Source organism: Armigeres subalbatus, chromosome 1 (genome assembly GCF_024139115.2).
Source record: "Armigeres subalbatus isolate Guangzhou_Male chromosome 1, GZ_Asu_2, whole genome shotgun sequence".
NCBI lineage: Eukaryota > Metazoa > Arthropoda > Insecta > Diptera > Culicidae > Armigeres > Armigeres subalbatus.
In genome coordinates, this window is record NC_085139.1 from 98,606,818 (window position 1) to 98,621,599 (window position 14,782).

Below are 14,782 nucleotides of genomic sequence, written 5' to 3' on the forward strand. Positions count from 1 at the left end.
GTCGAAACGATACTTCTTAGAATATTTTTGAAGTTTTTGAAGAAACATTTCCTGAAGCTTTTACTATAAAGCATTAAACAATTTCAAAAAAAATAAAATCAAATTAAAATTTCGTAATGTTTGAAACTGCCTGACGATTCAACTAAATAAATTTACTAAATACTATGCGGCGAGGCGACAACTTCCCAGTTCTGGTTTACAGTGGCAGTTAATAAAAAAGAAGGGTTTTCAACTGATGCTCGCAATATACAAAGCGGTTTTCATATTCAAAAATTAATTTAAAACTTAAAATTTGTTATTCGGACACAAAGAAAATATTACTAAACTGTATATTGGTGAGCTGCAATGATTTGTCTACAACAATGTCAGATCGTATATTAATTGGGGAGGAGCTTTGGGCATGTATTCAGGTCCTCACAAAAGCATATGTATCAAAACAAACATATTTTGCGAGTCACATACAAGTTTAGGTGCCCGACAGAATGAGGCTTTGACTTAGACAAATCCCAGAAACCAGTTAAAAAATTTATGTATTATTTTACTAGATAAAGCCTCATTCAAACTCTCAATCTAATCAACCAACTAATTGATTAACCAAGATATTATATGTCACTACATCGACTTAAAGACACCATCACTTTTGGTAGATTCGAAATTGAATTCTGACGAGTTCCACCTTAACATCATTTTTGAATTGTCATAAGACGAGTTCAGTACTATTTATTGATTTATTGCTATAATTGCTTTAGAGATACGTATTTTGACCTCAACTGTTATGCCATCTTCAGTGTCCCGTTATCGATTCGACCGAAGTTAATTGATTTTTTCATTGCTATTGGTCATCGGCGTGGCAAAATTATGACCGGCGGCGCGCCGAGCCAAAATCGTCGGCGGCTGCGGCGTGAGTAAACCACCGGCGGCGGCGGCGCGGCGCGGTGGCGCACAGGTCTAGTATCAACCCAGCACTGCATTCATGTTTCTTCAGAATTTTCGTCGTTTTTCTGTTTTGATTCTGTTTTTTTTTCAAGAAGTAAGTTTTAAGCAATCTCAGAAATGTGAACTGGCGTGCTAGAGTAAGTATTATCGTGCGGTCTACAACTGATACGGAATCGAAGTTAACTGTTTATGTCCATACAGGCTCACAGATCCAAGGGTATTATTCACAATTAGGATTTGTCCTGTGCAAATGATCCAGGCACTCCAAATTGTTGTTGGCAATCATCTACATCTGGTTAAACCGTTAGCACCCCATCATGGCTATACTGTTCAGAAGATATGATTTGATACTTGATACTTGATAGGCTACATCTTTTCGATGAGCCTATGCCGAATGGAGTATCCTCCACTGGACTCGATCCTGGTCCAATCGCTCCCAGTCGCCCTGAACGTTGAGTGCCCTCAGGTCTTCTTCAAATGCAAAAAAAATTATCGTGTACTGTGTACTGTGTGTGTATCCACGAAGCCTACTGCTTTCCTTCTACTAAATATTATCTTCGCTGTATAAATAGCATTATCTAGCCCTTTATTGACTTCTCCAAATGAAAAATAGTGTGCGTGATTGTATTGTATTCCTCTCGTAGTATTTGTGACGTTTTTGCTGTAAACAGGATTACCACACAATTTTATTTTATACATCCTACACATTGACATTAGTGTTGGTGATTCTGGCTTTGGAGAACTCAATACACCTGGTAAAGCTTGATCCACTTAGTAATTTGGCCGTTTCTTTCCAATTACTGTGGTGCCTCTGGTGGCCGTACCGAGAAGTAAAATACATCGCATCGTTACGGAAGGTTTGTTTGATTTATGGTGAAATTTGAAATATTGATGCTCACGTTAAAAATTTATCGAAAATGGAACGCGAGAGATGGGATCAAATTTTGCACACTCACGTTGGAAATCCAACATGGTCAGGAGGAATGATTTCAAAGTATCTAAAATTACCAAAACTAATTGTAAAAACTGTCAAATGTTATCGGGAAACACTATTGCTGGATCGCGTAGAACAAAACAACCGTAGAAATGGAACATACGACCAGAAACTAAAAGTGCAGTTGTGGAAAGAAAACTAAAGTTTTCATCACTGTAGCGACCATAAATGGGCAAATATACAAGGAAGAGTGTCTTCAGAAACGATTTTTGCCATCCGTGTAGTCACACGACTGTCCAGTGTTGCTTTGGCCTGACTTGACATGCTGCCATTAAAACCCGGAATTGTTGCGCCTACCTTGGGCTTCTGGTGGGTTTCGGTGATGACAGCCGCGTCAATCTCCTTCTCCTGGAGGAAATCGCTGAACTCGACAATTTTTTTCTTGAGAGAGCAAGCATTCCAATTCACCAGACCCAACCTAGTAGCCATTTTCAATTACAAAAAGGCCCAAAGTGTAAATCTGGTCGAACCGGGATTTGCAGCTTCGAAGCCGACCCGCAAGTTGGCTGAATATCGGAGCCACCTGCTCCGGTGGTGTAGAGCGGAGCGGAATCCTCCAGGGGTAGAGGGTGCTCATCTTGCTGGCGGAATCCTGGGGGAGGGGGCGGCGGCCATTCGCTGGTGGACGGGCTGGATGTTGCTTTGCTTTACTTGACTTCCGGTGGGACCGAGGCAGCAGCAGCGGCGGAAGGACCGGGATCGGCCGTCGCGGAAGCGAGATTGTCGGGAAGTTTCGTTCGTCGAGCAATGGGGGCGAGCTTCGGGCTGGACGATTTCTTGTGGAAGCTTTCTTGCGGATTTCGCAGAACTCCGCACGTTTCGGGCAGGCCTTCGTGGTGGCCCGATACTTTTCCCCACAGTTGGAATCACCCTCTTCCATTTGCTCGCACTCGTCGATACCGTGGTCACCGCCGCACCGAGTGATGCAGAGTGCGTTCATGAAACAGTTCCGCGTGCTATGGCCGAAGCGGAGACAGTTCATACACTGCGTGACGTCACGATGCACGGGCGTGTACTTTGTCCACTTAGCCCTTTTTCGTCCACTTCGTCGAGGCCACGCAGCACGACATTGATGGGTTTGCTGCCGGGAACATCGCGGGTGTAAAACTGGAACCGTTTCGCATTAAGGTACTCCAGCACATTGTCGAAATGAGACCTTCTCTCGGTCATTAACTTCACACCTTCGACGCACAGTCGAAAGGTGCACTTTAGGCCCCGGGAGAACAGTTTCCGGAGGTCGGGGCGAAGGTCCAACGGGTCCCCTTTCATGAAATTCGGCGGGCATTTCTCATTCCGCTCTGGTAATTTATCGTGGAACAGAGGCTGTTGCTTCTTCCGTTATTTCTTGATACCCAGCAGATCGCCAGCGTCACCATCCTTGAGCGAGGAGTACTTGTTGCTCAAGAGAAGCTTTTCACTTCCCTCGTCGGGAGTATAAAGCCACCAGAAGAATCAGAGTAGTTACAGCGTGAATTTGATAATTCGGTTTTATATTGTCCAACATCTATCTTGCTGTCGTGTCTTGTACACAACCCTTCTGTTTTTTTCCTTCCGATCTACCGATAACTACCGATTTTTTTACAGTCAAGTTACCGATTTACAAAAAAAAGCAATGTGGCCACTCTGCTCTCAGGCGAATGACAAAAAAGTTTTACCCTAGCGGACATGGATCTGCCCAAAAAAATTGAAACGCGATTTCTTTTTCTAAACTCGTAATAATTTATCAAAATTAAGTGAAATTTGAAAAAAGAACTGATCGCAAAATTTAAAAAAAGGTAAGTACCTAACAAAGTTTTGTGTAGTTTTTTTATACATATTAATAATAAGTGTGACGAAGGGGGACAAATTTACAAATCATGTTTATTTTGTGTTTGTTTCTTTATTAAGGAGACTTTCAGCCCTAGGCTGGCTCGTCTCCGACATCATGTTTATTCGCGGTCATATGACGGGTAAAGTCTTGCTTAGTTTATTATTTTGCAGAATAAATAGTAGAATGAAGTATTTACGGATCATGTTAAAGCTAGTTAACTGTGTTGAATCTAAAGACATATGGCCCTTCTACATATTCGCTAGTATACTATAAAACTTATTAGCGCTTGAAGATGAAACTGAATCATGCATTTTCCCAGCAGCTGCTCCATTTATTGTTATAAAAACAGTCGACATTCAAAAGCGGAGACTGGATGACTTTATTTTCAATTATGAACATGCCAAGGGGGAAATAACGCCAACTGCTACCACAGACTGGAATGCGAGTTCAGGTTTTTGCATTCTTCCACATGGGCGCAGGTCATTCACAGATAGAAAAATCCACTGAAACTAGGGGAATTGGGGGTAGGACACCCAGGTTAAGGAAAATGCCGTTTTGCCTTTCTCGTACAACAAAGTTGTACCGAAAGGCTATAGGACTACTCCAAAAAACAACTTTTGATAGAAGGGCCGGAGACCCATAGTGTTATATACCGATCGACTCAGTTCGACGAATCGAGGTGACGTCTGTTTTTTTAAGGCCATAAAAAATCTGCGCGACAGACACCTTAAAGGCGAACAGGGCTGGGCTCCTCCCGACCTGCTAAAAATGTGCCTCCGGGGTGATTCTGGGTCCCTTATCATCCTTGCCTCGATCCCCCCGCGACCACCGGATGCTGCGACTACTTCGGGGGGTGGGGGGGTTGCTGTGCTCATGCACTTCTTCTAAAATTCCGGCCCCTAGCTTATGCTAATCTACTGCTACTCGATCCCTCGGCGGTCGTGTCACAAACTTCCTATCTCGAATCCTCCTGACTCCCCCCGGCGTCGAGGGTGGTCTACCAGTTCCGGTGAAGGAAACTTCCGCACTGATGGTGTCCCGACTACCGGCGGCTATCGCAGGGGACGCTTTCGCGCATTGCGCCTACTTCGTCTTCGGGTTGCAGAGGTAGTCCGACAGTTCCGGTGGTGGATGACGTCCGCACTGGCGGTGTCCTACATACCCGAAGCACTTCCTTCTTCTTTCTTCAGCAGGTTCTCGGTTCGAGTACCGAGGTCCGACGATTCCGGTTGGCAGAAGACTTCCGGTTCATTGGCGCCTCGACGACTCGAGACCAAACACTGCTCACTAGAGTGATTCAAATTTTGACTTTTTTGCCCCCCTATGCTTAAACGATTGCATTTGCCATTTTAATAATCCTCCTAAATTTTTAGCAAATTTGGATGTAATTTGATTGTGCACACGTCATTTGAAGTTTGTATGGAAATTACTATGAAAACTGACCCTTATTTGAAAGACCGTTCCGTGAGGTGGCCCATGAACTATTAAAATATAATCAATAAATTGACTACACAGAATACTGAAAGGCTGAAAGGCAGTTGTTGTTGCGAAGCGATTTGCCGTTTGGAAGCAAAGTTATGAAGAAAACAAAAATGCTCATTATTGATATTGATGTTATTCTTTTACGTGTTAAATTAAATTTTCAACGATTCAGTATTTCTTCAATAACTTTTCTTGTGAGCATCAAATCGCTTTGCAACAAAGACGACCTGTTTCCTAGTAAAATTTCCTATGTTGTCGATTTACTCATGTGTTTTTAGACCTTAATGGGAAGCGTTGGGAAACGGTTTTCCATAAAAGTTACTGTTTTCATAGTAATTTTCATACAAACTTCAAACCGCGCGTGCTCACTCAAATTACATCTAAATACACCCGGTTCTTTTTTACACGGGTGGGTTTAAGCTAAAATTTAAGAGGATTATTAAAATGGCAAATGCAATCCTTTAAATATCGGGGAGCAAAAAGTCAAAATTTGAATCACTCTACTGCTCACTGTGCTGGATTTCCTCCAAACCGACGCTTACTTGCTGGTCCCTTCTCCATCGCCGCTGCAGCTCTGACAGTATTTGCGTCACGACTCTGGTTACTGCATTCCACGTACATACCTTCATCGCAACACAATCGCTCTGCGATGTTGTCCGCCCTTATGGCAGGCATTCTGCTACGTGCCTCCGCAAACCTCGGGCAGTCGAATATTACTTGCGCTGGAGTCTCCTCTACGTTGATACACGCCGGGCAGAATGGCGATGACGCATGGCCACACCGGTGCAAATATTAGCGGAAACAACCGTGTCCGGATAGGAACTGAGTGAGGTGAAAGTTCACCTCCCCATGCTCCCTGTTCACCCACGTCGACACATTGGGGATTTCTTTTTTTTTTTTTTTTTTTACGTGGGAGAATGCATTAACACACTAACCCAGTACACGTGCATTGTAGTTGCCAAACTACCACACGGAAGTGTACTGGAGTGTCGGACTCGACCATCCCGGAAACACCGACAAAACCCCCTATGGCGGCACCATCGTTTCCCCCAGGAACTACCTCGCAGTACTACTTCTGGGGGGACGGCAGTACTAAGCGTACTCACTCATTATCGCTCACACAGGCACTCGTCCCACGCGAGACTGACTCGCACCCCATTCACTCCATTTGAGTCTTACTTGGATGCTCTCCCGGACGCTTCGCTGCCATGCCTCGAGGTGTCAATAGCGGTAACTGCCTGGGCCTACAGATATTGCGCTACGACACTCTGCCTCAGCACGAGCAGATCAATCACACCACTGCCGAAGCAGACCATACGCTACCCTGCCGAAGCAGGGACACTCCCCATGCACCACATGTGCACAACTGTAGGTGTGTGGGTACAACCCACTGCTACCCTGCCGCCGAAGCAGCTTCTCCAAAGACCATTCGCTCCATGTGACCCTTTTCAGGTGCTCACTCTAACACTCCACTGCAAGGCACGTCGACACATTGGGGATGAGCCGATGGGTCCACCTTCCATTATCCGCATTGTCCCACTCCTGCTGCCACTTCACCATAGAGTCCTGTCTCACCGTCTTCCTCACATTTCTGGTATCTCTCCATTGGTAGCACTCGATATCCTCTGCTAGGGTTAGGCAAACTGCCTCCGACGAAATGGTTCGTTACGCACTCGTGACTCGAATGGCCATTAGACGAAACACGCTGTTCAACTTTCTGCGGTTACGTTTCGTCTTCAGCGCAGCTCCCCAGGCTGAAGCTCCGTACTTCAGTATCGAGGATGATACTGCTGCCAGAAGACGTCTACTGCGGCTTTCAGGACACGTTCGGCATGATCCTTACATACGCGCTGACCATTTTAGCCGCCTTTTCGCAGGAATCCGCGAATCCAAAGATCTTCACGCCTTTGGGCAACTTCAGTTTTAGAACTCCGTTGTACATAATGTTCCACAGCGTTGGGCCTAGTATGGAACCTTGCGGAACACCTGCCGTAGCCCTAATCGACTTCTGCCCCGAATTCGTTTCGTAGACCAGGATCCGATTCTAAAAGTAACTTTCCAGGATTCTACACAAGTAGTCAGAAACCCGCATACCGTGCAGCGCTGCGGCGATGGCCTCCAGCTGGCACTGTTAAAAGCGTTTTTAACGTCAATCGTTACTACAGCGCAGAATCGATTGTCACGCCTCTTTTCTTGGCCGCTCTCTCTGAAACTTCAATGACCGTCCTGACTGCATCCACCGTCGATCTGCCTTTTCGGAATCCGAACTGCTTTTCCGATAAGCCAGTCTCGCTTTCAGTGAACTGCATCAGCCGATTAAGGATAATCCTTTCCAGAAGCTTCCTCAGTGTATCCAGTGGAACGCAAATGGGCCTATACGATGCTAGATTCCCCGGCGGGTACCCTGGTTTCGGTAGTTTCTGGATCTTTCTCTAATCCGGATAATAACCAACTGCAAGACATTACAGCAGCACCATCCTGAACATCTCTGAAAACGGCAGTATCGCAGTTCTTAGAGCTACGTTTGGAATTCCATCCAGACCCAGAGCTTTCTTCATCTTCAGACCTGATGACAGCTCGTCGTTGGAGACCTGCATACCTGGTTTCTCCATCTTCATCTGCGCACGGTGTAGGCGGCCACATCGTAGAATCACGCTGTAGGAAGAGACCGTCAACGATGATCTTCAGCTTGTCAGGACACATTTCCGCTGGCGTCGCTGGACCCCTGATCCTCGCTGTTACGACCCGATAAGCGTTGCCCCAAGGATCAGCGTCAGCTTCCCGGCACAACTCCTTGAAGCAGTTAGATTGGCTGACTTTAATCTCCCGTTTGAAGGCCGATCTAGCTTCACGGAAGATTATCTTACGCTCCTCTCTGACTGTTTCAGACCTTGCTCTCTGAAAGCGTCTTATGGCTCTGAGACACGCAGCACGAAGACTAGCAAGAGTTTCGCTCCACCAGTAATTTAGCCTCCGGCTTCTCCTTGGCTCCAGTCTCCTTGGCATCGTCGCATCGCATGCCCTCGCAAGAGTTTCTGTCAGCTCATCTGCATCGAGATTTGTAGCGCCGCTGTCTGCTCGAAGTGATTCGATAAAGAGAACCTTTTCGAAGTCCTTCGCCTTCCATTTTCGCCCGCTATTCTTAATCTTTCGCCGTACCGTCGGCATTCGTGTTCCAACACTATACCGAATCGCCTGGTGATCACTATGTGTATAGTCCTCACTGACTCTCCAGCTCATGTTCCTCACCAGCGACGGACTGCAGAACGTGACGTCGATGATGGATTCCCTGCCATCTCTGCGAAATGTACTAACGGTACCTTCGTTGCACAGCCTGACGTCCAGCTTTGCCAACGACTCCAGCAAACTGTGACCTCTGGCGTTAGTCAGTCTGCTTCCCAAATCCACTGCCCAAGCATTGAAATCGCCTCCAATGATCACCGGTTTTCGGCCGATCAGCTTCTTCGTGAGTGACTCCAGCATCCGCTTATACTGCTTCAAAGTCCACCTTGGGGGTGCGTGACAGCTACACACAAAGATCCCGTTAATTTTGGCGATTACGAAGCCCTCGCTTGAACTGTCTGCCACCTCTTGGATATGGAATCTGCCCATCACTTGGATAGCCGCAATCCCAGTAGCATCCGCCACCCGGTTGCCGTTGTCAGAAGGAATCCGGTACGGCTCTGTGCGGTTTTGCAATGATTGAGATTTAACTGGATGATCTTCATTAATCTCGACCCGCCATCGCCTTCTTGTAGGCAGGGCATTGGAAGCCACCCGTCATATGGTCGGTCCCATCCTCCGGTTTGCAGAGCAGGCATCTTGGTTGCTTCGTGCAGTCCCTAGCAACGTGTCCTTTTTTTTATTTATCATCAGACTAAGGCCGGAGTGGCCTGTGCTGCACATAAAAGACTTCTCCATTCAGCTCGGTCCATGGCTGCACTTCGCCAACCACGCAGTCTGCGGAGGGTCCGCAAGTCGTCCTCCACCTGATCGATCCACCTTGCCCGCTGTGCACCTCGCCTTCTTGTTCCCGTCGGATCGTTGTCGAGAACCATTTTCACCGGATTACTGTCCGACATTCTGGCTACGTGCCCGGCCCACCGCAGTCTTCCGATTTTCGCGGTGTGAACGATGGATGGTTCTCCCAACAGCTGATGCAACTCGTGGTTCATTCGCCTCCTCCACGTACCGTCCGCCATCTGCACCCCACCATAGATGGTACGCAACACTTTCCTTTCGAAAACTCCCAGTGCGCGTTGGTCCTCCACGAGCATCGTCCAGGTCTCGTGTCCGTAGAGAACTACCGGTCTTATAAGCGTTTTGTAGATAGTCAGTTTGGTACGGCGGCGAACTCTATTCGATCGGAGCGTCTTGCGGAGTCCAAAGTACGTACGATTTCCAGCCACTATGCGTCTCCGAATTTCTCTGCTGGTATCGTTATCGGCGGTCACCAGTGAGCCCAAGTACACGAATTCTTCAACCACCTCGATTTCGTCACCACCGATAGAAACTCGTGGTGGGTGGCTCACATTGACCTCTCTTGAGCCTCTTCCTATCATGTACTTCGTCTTCGACGTGTTGATGACTAGTCCAATCCGTTTAGCTTCGCTTTTCAGTCTCATGTAGGCTTCCTCCATCCTCTCAAAGTTACGTGCCATGATATCAATGTCGTCGGCGAAACCAAATAACTGGACGGACTTCGTGAAAATCGTACCACTCGTGTCAATCCCTGCCCTTCGTATTACTCCTTCCAAAGCGATGTTGAATAGCAGACACGAAAGACCATCACCTTGCCGTAACCCTCTACGGGTTTCGAAGGGACTCGAGAATGCCCCTGAAACTCGAACTACGCACATCACCCGATCCATCGTCGCCTTGATCAACCGTATCAGTTTATCCGGAAATCCGTTTTCGTGCAACGTGTCCTTCTCCACCACATTTCCTACAATGACCGGATCTGTCTGGCTACTGCAGTTTCGCGCCTGGTGTCCAAACCCCATACATTTGAAGCATCGCTCCATCTGTTTGGTGATTCGAGGGGTGAGTCTTAACGGACACATAGACCATCCGACTTTCACCTTGCCCACCTCCACAATTTTGTTGGCAGCGTCTACCGGTAGTCGTATCGCTGCTATTTGTGCACCACCGTACGCTTTCCTCAACCGAATGGTCATCTGAACTTCGCCCAGCGTGCATTGTGTAGTCAGTGCATCCCTCAGTTCGTCTACCGTAGTGATCTCGTCCAGGTCTCTGCATTCGACCACTGACTCCTGCGTTAAAGCCCTTACGTTTCCTTCACTACCTTCAGGAATTGACAATGAGCTCCTGAAAGGCCAAACTCTTGACCGTGTAATCCTTCTTCAGCTCGAACAGCAATTCCCCCTTCTGAGTACGCCTAGTCCTCCCCACTTTTTCATCCAAGTCCTTGAGCACCGGGTCCTCTCTCATTTTCCGTAATATCGCTGCGTATGTCGTCTTGTCGCTCACTTCGACTATCAAGGCGTCCCCCTTGATCCTCTCACGAGAAGAGCGATGTTTTTCTTTCTTCTTCTGCTCCTTCTTCTTTTCCACGTCCTTCTTCTGCTACTTTCTCTTCTCCCGCTGACTTTCCACGGTTTGCCAATCACCTTTCTTCAGTACGCTAGCACAATCTTGCACGTTCCGCTGCTTCTTCGGGATTTCCTGCTCTCCTGGAGATTCCCTGCTTCGCTTCTCCGTGCGAGTATTTTGGGGGTATATGCCGTCGAAATATACCAGGAAATCTGGAACACGAAGACTATTAGTATTAAAAATTCAAACTAGGGAAAATTAATTTTTGACGCGAGTAGAGGAAAATGCGTCCTTTCTCAAGCGAAGCTTACTGCGATCTCCTTGCCATAGCGGACATGGCTTTGCCCAAAAAAAGTAGAAAACGCACGTTTTTTCTAAACTCGTAACAATTTAACAAAATTAAGTGAAATTGGAAAAAAAAATGGATGGCAAAATTAAAAATAGGTAAGTACCTAACAAAGTTTTGTGTAGTTTTATTTTATACATATAATAAAAGCGACGACGGGGGACAACATCATGTTTATATGCGGTCGAATGGCGGATCAAAGTCTTTATTATTTAGCAAAATAAATATTAGAATGGAGTATTTACGGATCATGTTTTATCTAGATAATTGTGTTGAATCTAATGACATCACATTCGCTTGTATAATATAAACGCTTATTGGGACTTGAAGATGAAGCTGAATCATGCATTTTTCCACCAGCTGCTCCATATATATTTTTTAAACCACTCACTCGACATTCAAAAGCGATTGATTGCCTATTGGCCCTCATGGCAGCGCAAAAACAAAACGGGTTTTGGGAGATGCTTTTTTATTTCATCCAATTATTCCAATTCAAAGAACCTTGATATTCACATTGCCATGTTGTTTTTTTCTGAATGAGTGTGTCTACAGTGTCCTACAACTCGTTACAAGTAAATGTACGAAATGTGTCACTTAGGATTCAACAAATCTCCATTTTGATCATATAAGAAATTATCCGGCCTTTGTGACATGGTCTAGTAAATCCGGGATTCAACTAATCAAGTAATCGTAATCAGTTTTATATGACATACTTCGGATAGGGGACGAATTTCTTAACGCTTAATGCCTAACGAAATCTTATTTGGTTGACAACTGACGAAGTTATAATCATGTCAGGATCATCGGTAGCCGGTTACCCTTGACTGACGGTACATTCCGCCATTACGAACTAAAAATATAGGCCCCTTTCTAATTCTGATATTACCCAAACCTAAATTTTATCTCGCTGGTATATGTCACTGAGTTTTGTTCTCAAGCATAATTTAAAACCCTAAAATTTTATTCCTAAAATCCAAAAACGTAACCGGGTACTCTTTCGGTAATGTAAGGATCAATCAAATTAAATAAAATTAACGTAAGAATTTTCAACGATTCCTTAGTTCTTTTGTTATCCTCTCCATTCGGTTACATGCCGTTGACTTAAGCTCCGATAGCATTGTCAACGAGCTCCGATGCATCACAGCTAGCTTCTTGTGTAAAAATAAATTAAACCTTTGCTATTGGCAAATGTGACATCATATCTCACCGCAGTGATATCGCAGATTCGTTATCAATAATACTCAAACGAGCGAAAAACAATTGATTCGATTCGAAGATGGTATGGTAACAAAACGGGCCCACCATTCGATTCAAATTTTGGTCGTCGTACCTAGATAAGAATGGTCGCTTATCTTCCGATGTGGCCAGTATTAAACTAGAAGCGGTTGACAATGGTTTGGAAGCGCCCAGAAGCAATCCCCTATCCCAAGGTTTGGCACAAGTTCCAAGCCAAGGGTTTACGCGAAGATGGCCAACTGGAGTGGTACATCGTTCAGGATCTGCCGGAGGAGCGTTTCGAAGATGCCATGCGACACTTGAGTAAGCACTTCGCTCGCGATGAACAGATGAATCAAGCCAAAGGGTTGGATCAAGATTCAACCGCCATGGAGGAGGTCGTTCGGTTGTGGAAGGTTATGCTGCCGGAGCGTTTGTCGTTGGTTTGCTTCCGAGAGGGTTCGGACGAAATCGTGGGAGTTAACGTGCTTGGGGTGGCATCCAAGTCCGATGAGGACGAGCTGAAGGTTGGTTAATGTACATGTCCCCGCATTGAGCTAGTATAGGAAGAGATGGATTGATTTCAGTTCAAGAGTGACATCTTTCAAACGATCTTTGACACGATCGGCTACATATCGCAACAGGCCAACGTTTTCGAGCACTATGGAGTGGACCACTATCTGAATGCAATGGGTCTGTCGGTGGACCCAGTCTATCGGGGACGTGGGATAGCAACCGAATTGCTTCGAGCTAGAAGTCCTCTCTGCAAAGAGATTGGCCTCAAGTTGACGTCGACATGTTTCACGGGAATTGGATCACAGACTGCTGCCCGGAAGGCCGGGTTTGAAGAGAACTATAGCATTACTTATGGAGAGCTGGCAAAAGTCGATGATCGGTTCGTGTTCCCTGGGCTTGAAGAGAAGAGCTGTAAATATATGAGTTTGAAGATTGAATAATTAATTGAAAACCAAGACCGTTGTTATTGAGAATAAAACCAAAAATACTGCATAGATAAATTTAAGGTTGCTTGTTAAAAAGACTTGAGTAATTGATGGGTTCAAGATATTTATAGGTTTTATTTTCACAAGATGTTGTTATTTCTATGAAAAGGCCAAAAAATAATAATTCAACTATCTATTACAGCTTACTAGTGTATAAAATGAGAGTTCTTTATGAATGGATGTCGTGCAGCACCTATCAGTAATTCTCGCAGGAGCTTCGCTTGGAGCACAGTTCAGAACGGCAAGTGTGTTGTTGAGTCCATCAGCAAGCTTGGGATGATTAAATCCCATCGGTCCGGTGGATGGCATGCTTTCTTCTCCATAGTTCTATGGATCATAAAACATACCTAGAAAGAACAATACATGAGTTTAATCAGCTAAGGTTGATTGACTGCACACATCATAGTCGACCAATTATTTCATTTGAACGACGCCATATTCATGATGATGACGGAAAAGCAACGCGTGTCTAACGTGTCTCCATTTATCACTACCGAAGGCCAACAACCTTTTTTGTTTGTTTTCTTTCGTTTTGTCTTTCTCGTATTCAAAATATACGTAAAGGCTATTGAATCAATCCAAAAACAAACTTTTTATAGAAGGCCTGGAGACCCATAGTGTTATATACCAATCGACTCAGCTCGACGAATTGAGGTGATGTCTGTATGTGTGTATGTATGTGTGTGTGTACAAAAATGTGAGACACACTTTTTGGTACTTAGCATTATTCGATTTGCTCGCAACAAGTTGCAGTCGACGCGGATTGCGGTCTAGTTGTTTCCTATTGAAAATTGGCCCATTCAGTCATTGCGTTTCAAAGCCATTGAAAAAATTCTGCCAAGGGTCCCTCTTGAGAAAAAATTTCAAAACGAAAAAAACATTTTTATCAAAGATTGCAGCAATGCATTCATATGACCGCAAATGCATATGAATTGATGGAAAAAGTAAAATCTATCTCCCTAAAGTTCTATTTCGACCTCTCTTAGGTGTTTTTCATATTTTTTAATGCGCGAGGTAGGCACCACCAACGCTAGGTGGATTGATCTGGGTTTTTTCCTTTTTTCATCTTGTACTCTTGCTTCTCCGTTTATTTCCATAAGAGAGCAGTTCTCATTTTCCCATTTTTATCGCATTTGTCTTTTTCTTCTTGTCTGAAACTTGATTATGCATATGTACAACATGTGATAGATTTAGTTCGGAAAAGGTATTGGAGGTAACCGCCCTTCGGTGGGGTTTGATCCCATGACCCCAGTCGGGATCAAACCCCACCGAAGGGGCGGTTACCCTCCAATAACTTTTCCGAACTAAATCTATCACATGTTGTACATATGCATTGCATAATCAAGTTTCAGACATAGTAATTAATTTCCACTCCGGGTGGCTTAATACCCGGCATATAGGCAATTAACTTTGAATGTACTTTTTTTTTTTTTTTTACTTATTTT

At 45.1% G+C, this 14,782-nt stretch overlaps 1 protein-coding gene across 1 annotated transcript; it reads left to right on the top strand.

Annotated features, from left to right (window-relative positions):
- The first annotated feature begins 12,458 nt into the window (after positions 1 to 12,458).
- Positions 12,459 to 13,307, top strand: LOC134227453 (arylalkylamine N-acetyltransferase-like 2). Its single transcript, XM_062708994.1, has 2 exons — positions 12,459 to 12,863; positions 12,924 to 13,307. Exons 1-2 carry the CDS (start codon positions 12,513 to 12,515, stop codon positions 13,290 to 13,292), a joined length of 720 nt encoding a protein of 239 aa, XP_062564978.1. The 5' UTR covers positions 12,459 to 12,512; the 3' UTR covers positions 13,293 to 13,307.
- Positions 13,308 to 14,782: the final 1,475 nt, after the last annotated feature.

Excerpts from the sequence above, each read along its gene's own strand:
- LOC134227453 (XM_062708994.1), top strand. The coding sequence starts at position 12,513 with ATGGTTTGGAAGCGCCCAGAAGCAATCCCCTATCCCAAGGTTTGGCAC. Across the intron at positions 12,864-12,923 it reads CCGATGAGGACGAGCTGAAG|TTCAAGAGTGACATCTTTCA; the intron begins GTTGGTTAATGT and ends GATTGATTTCAG.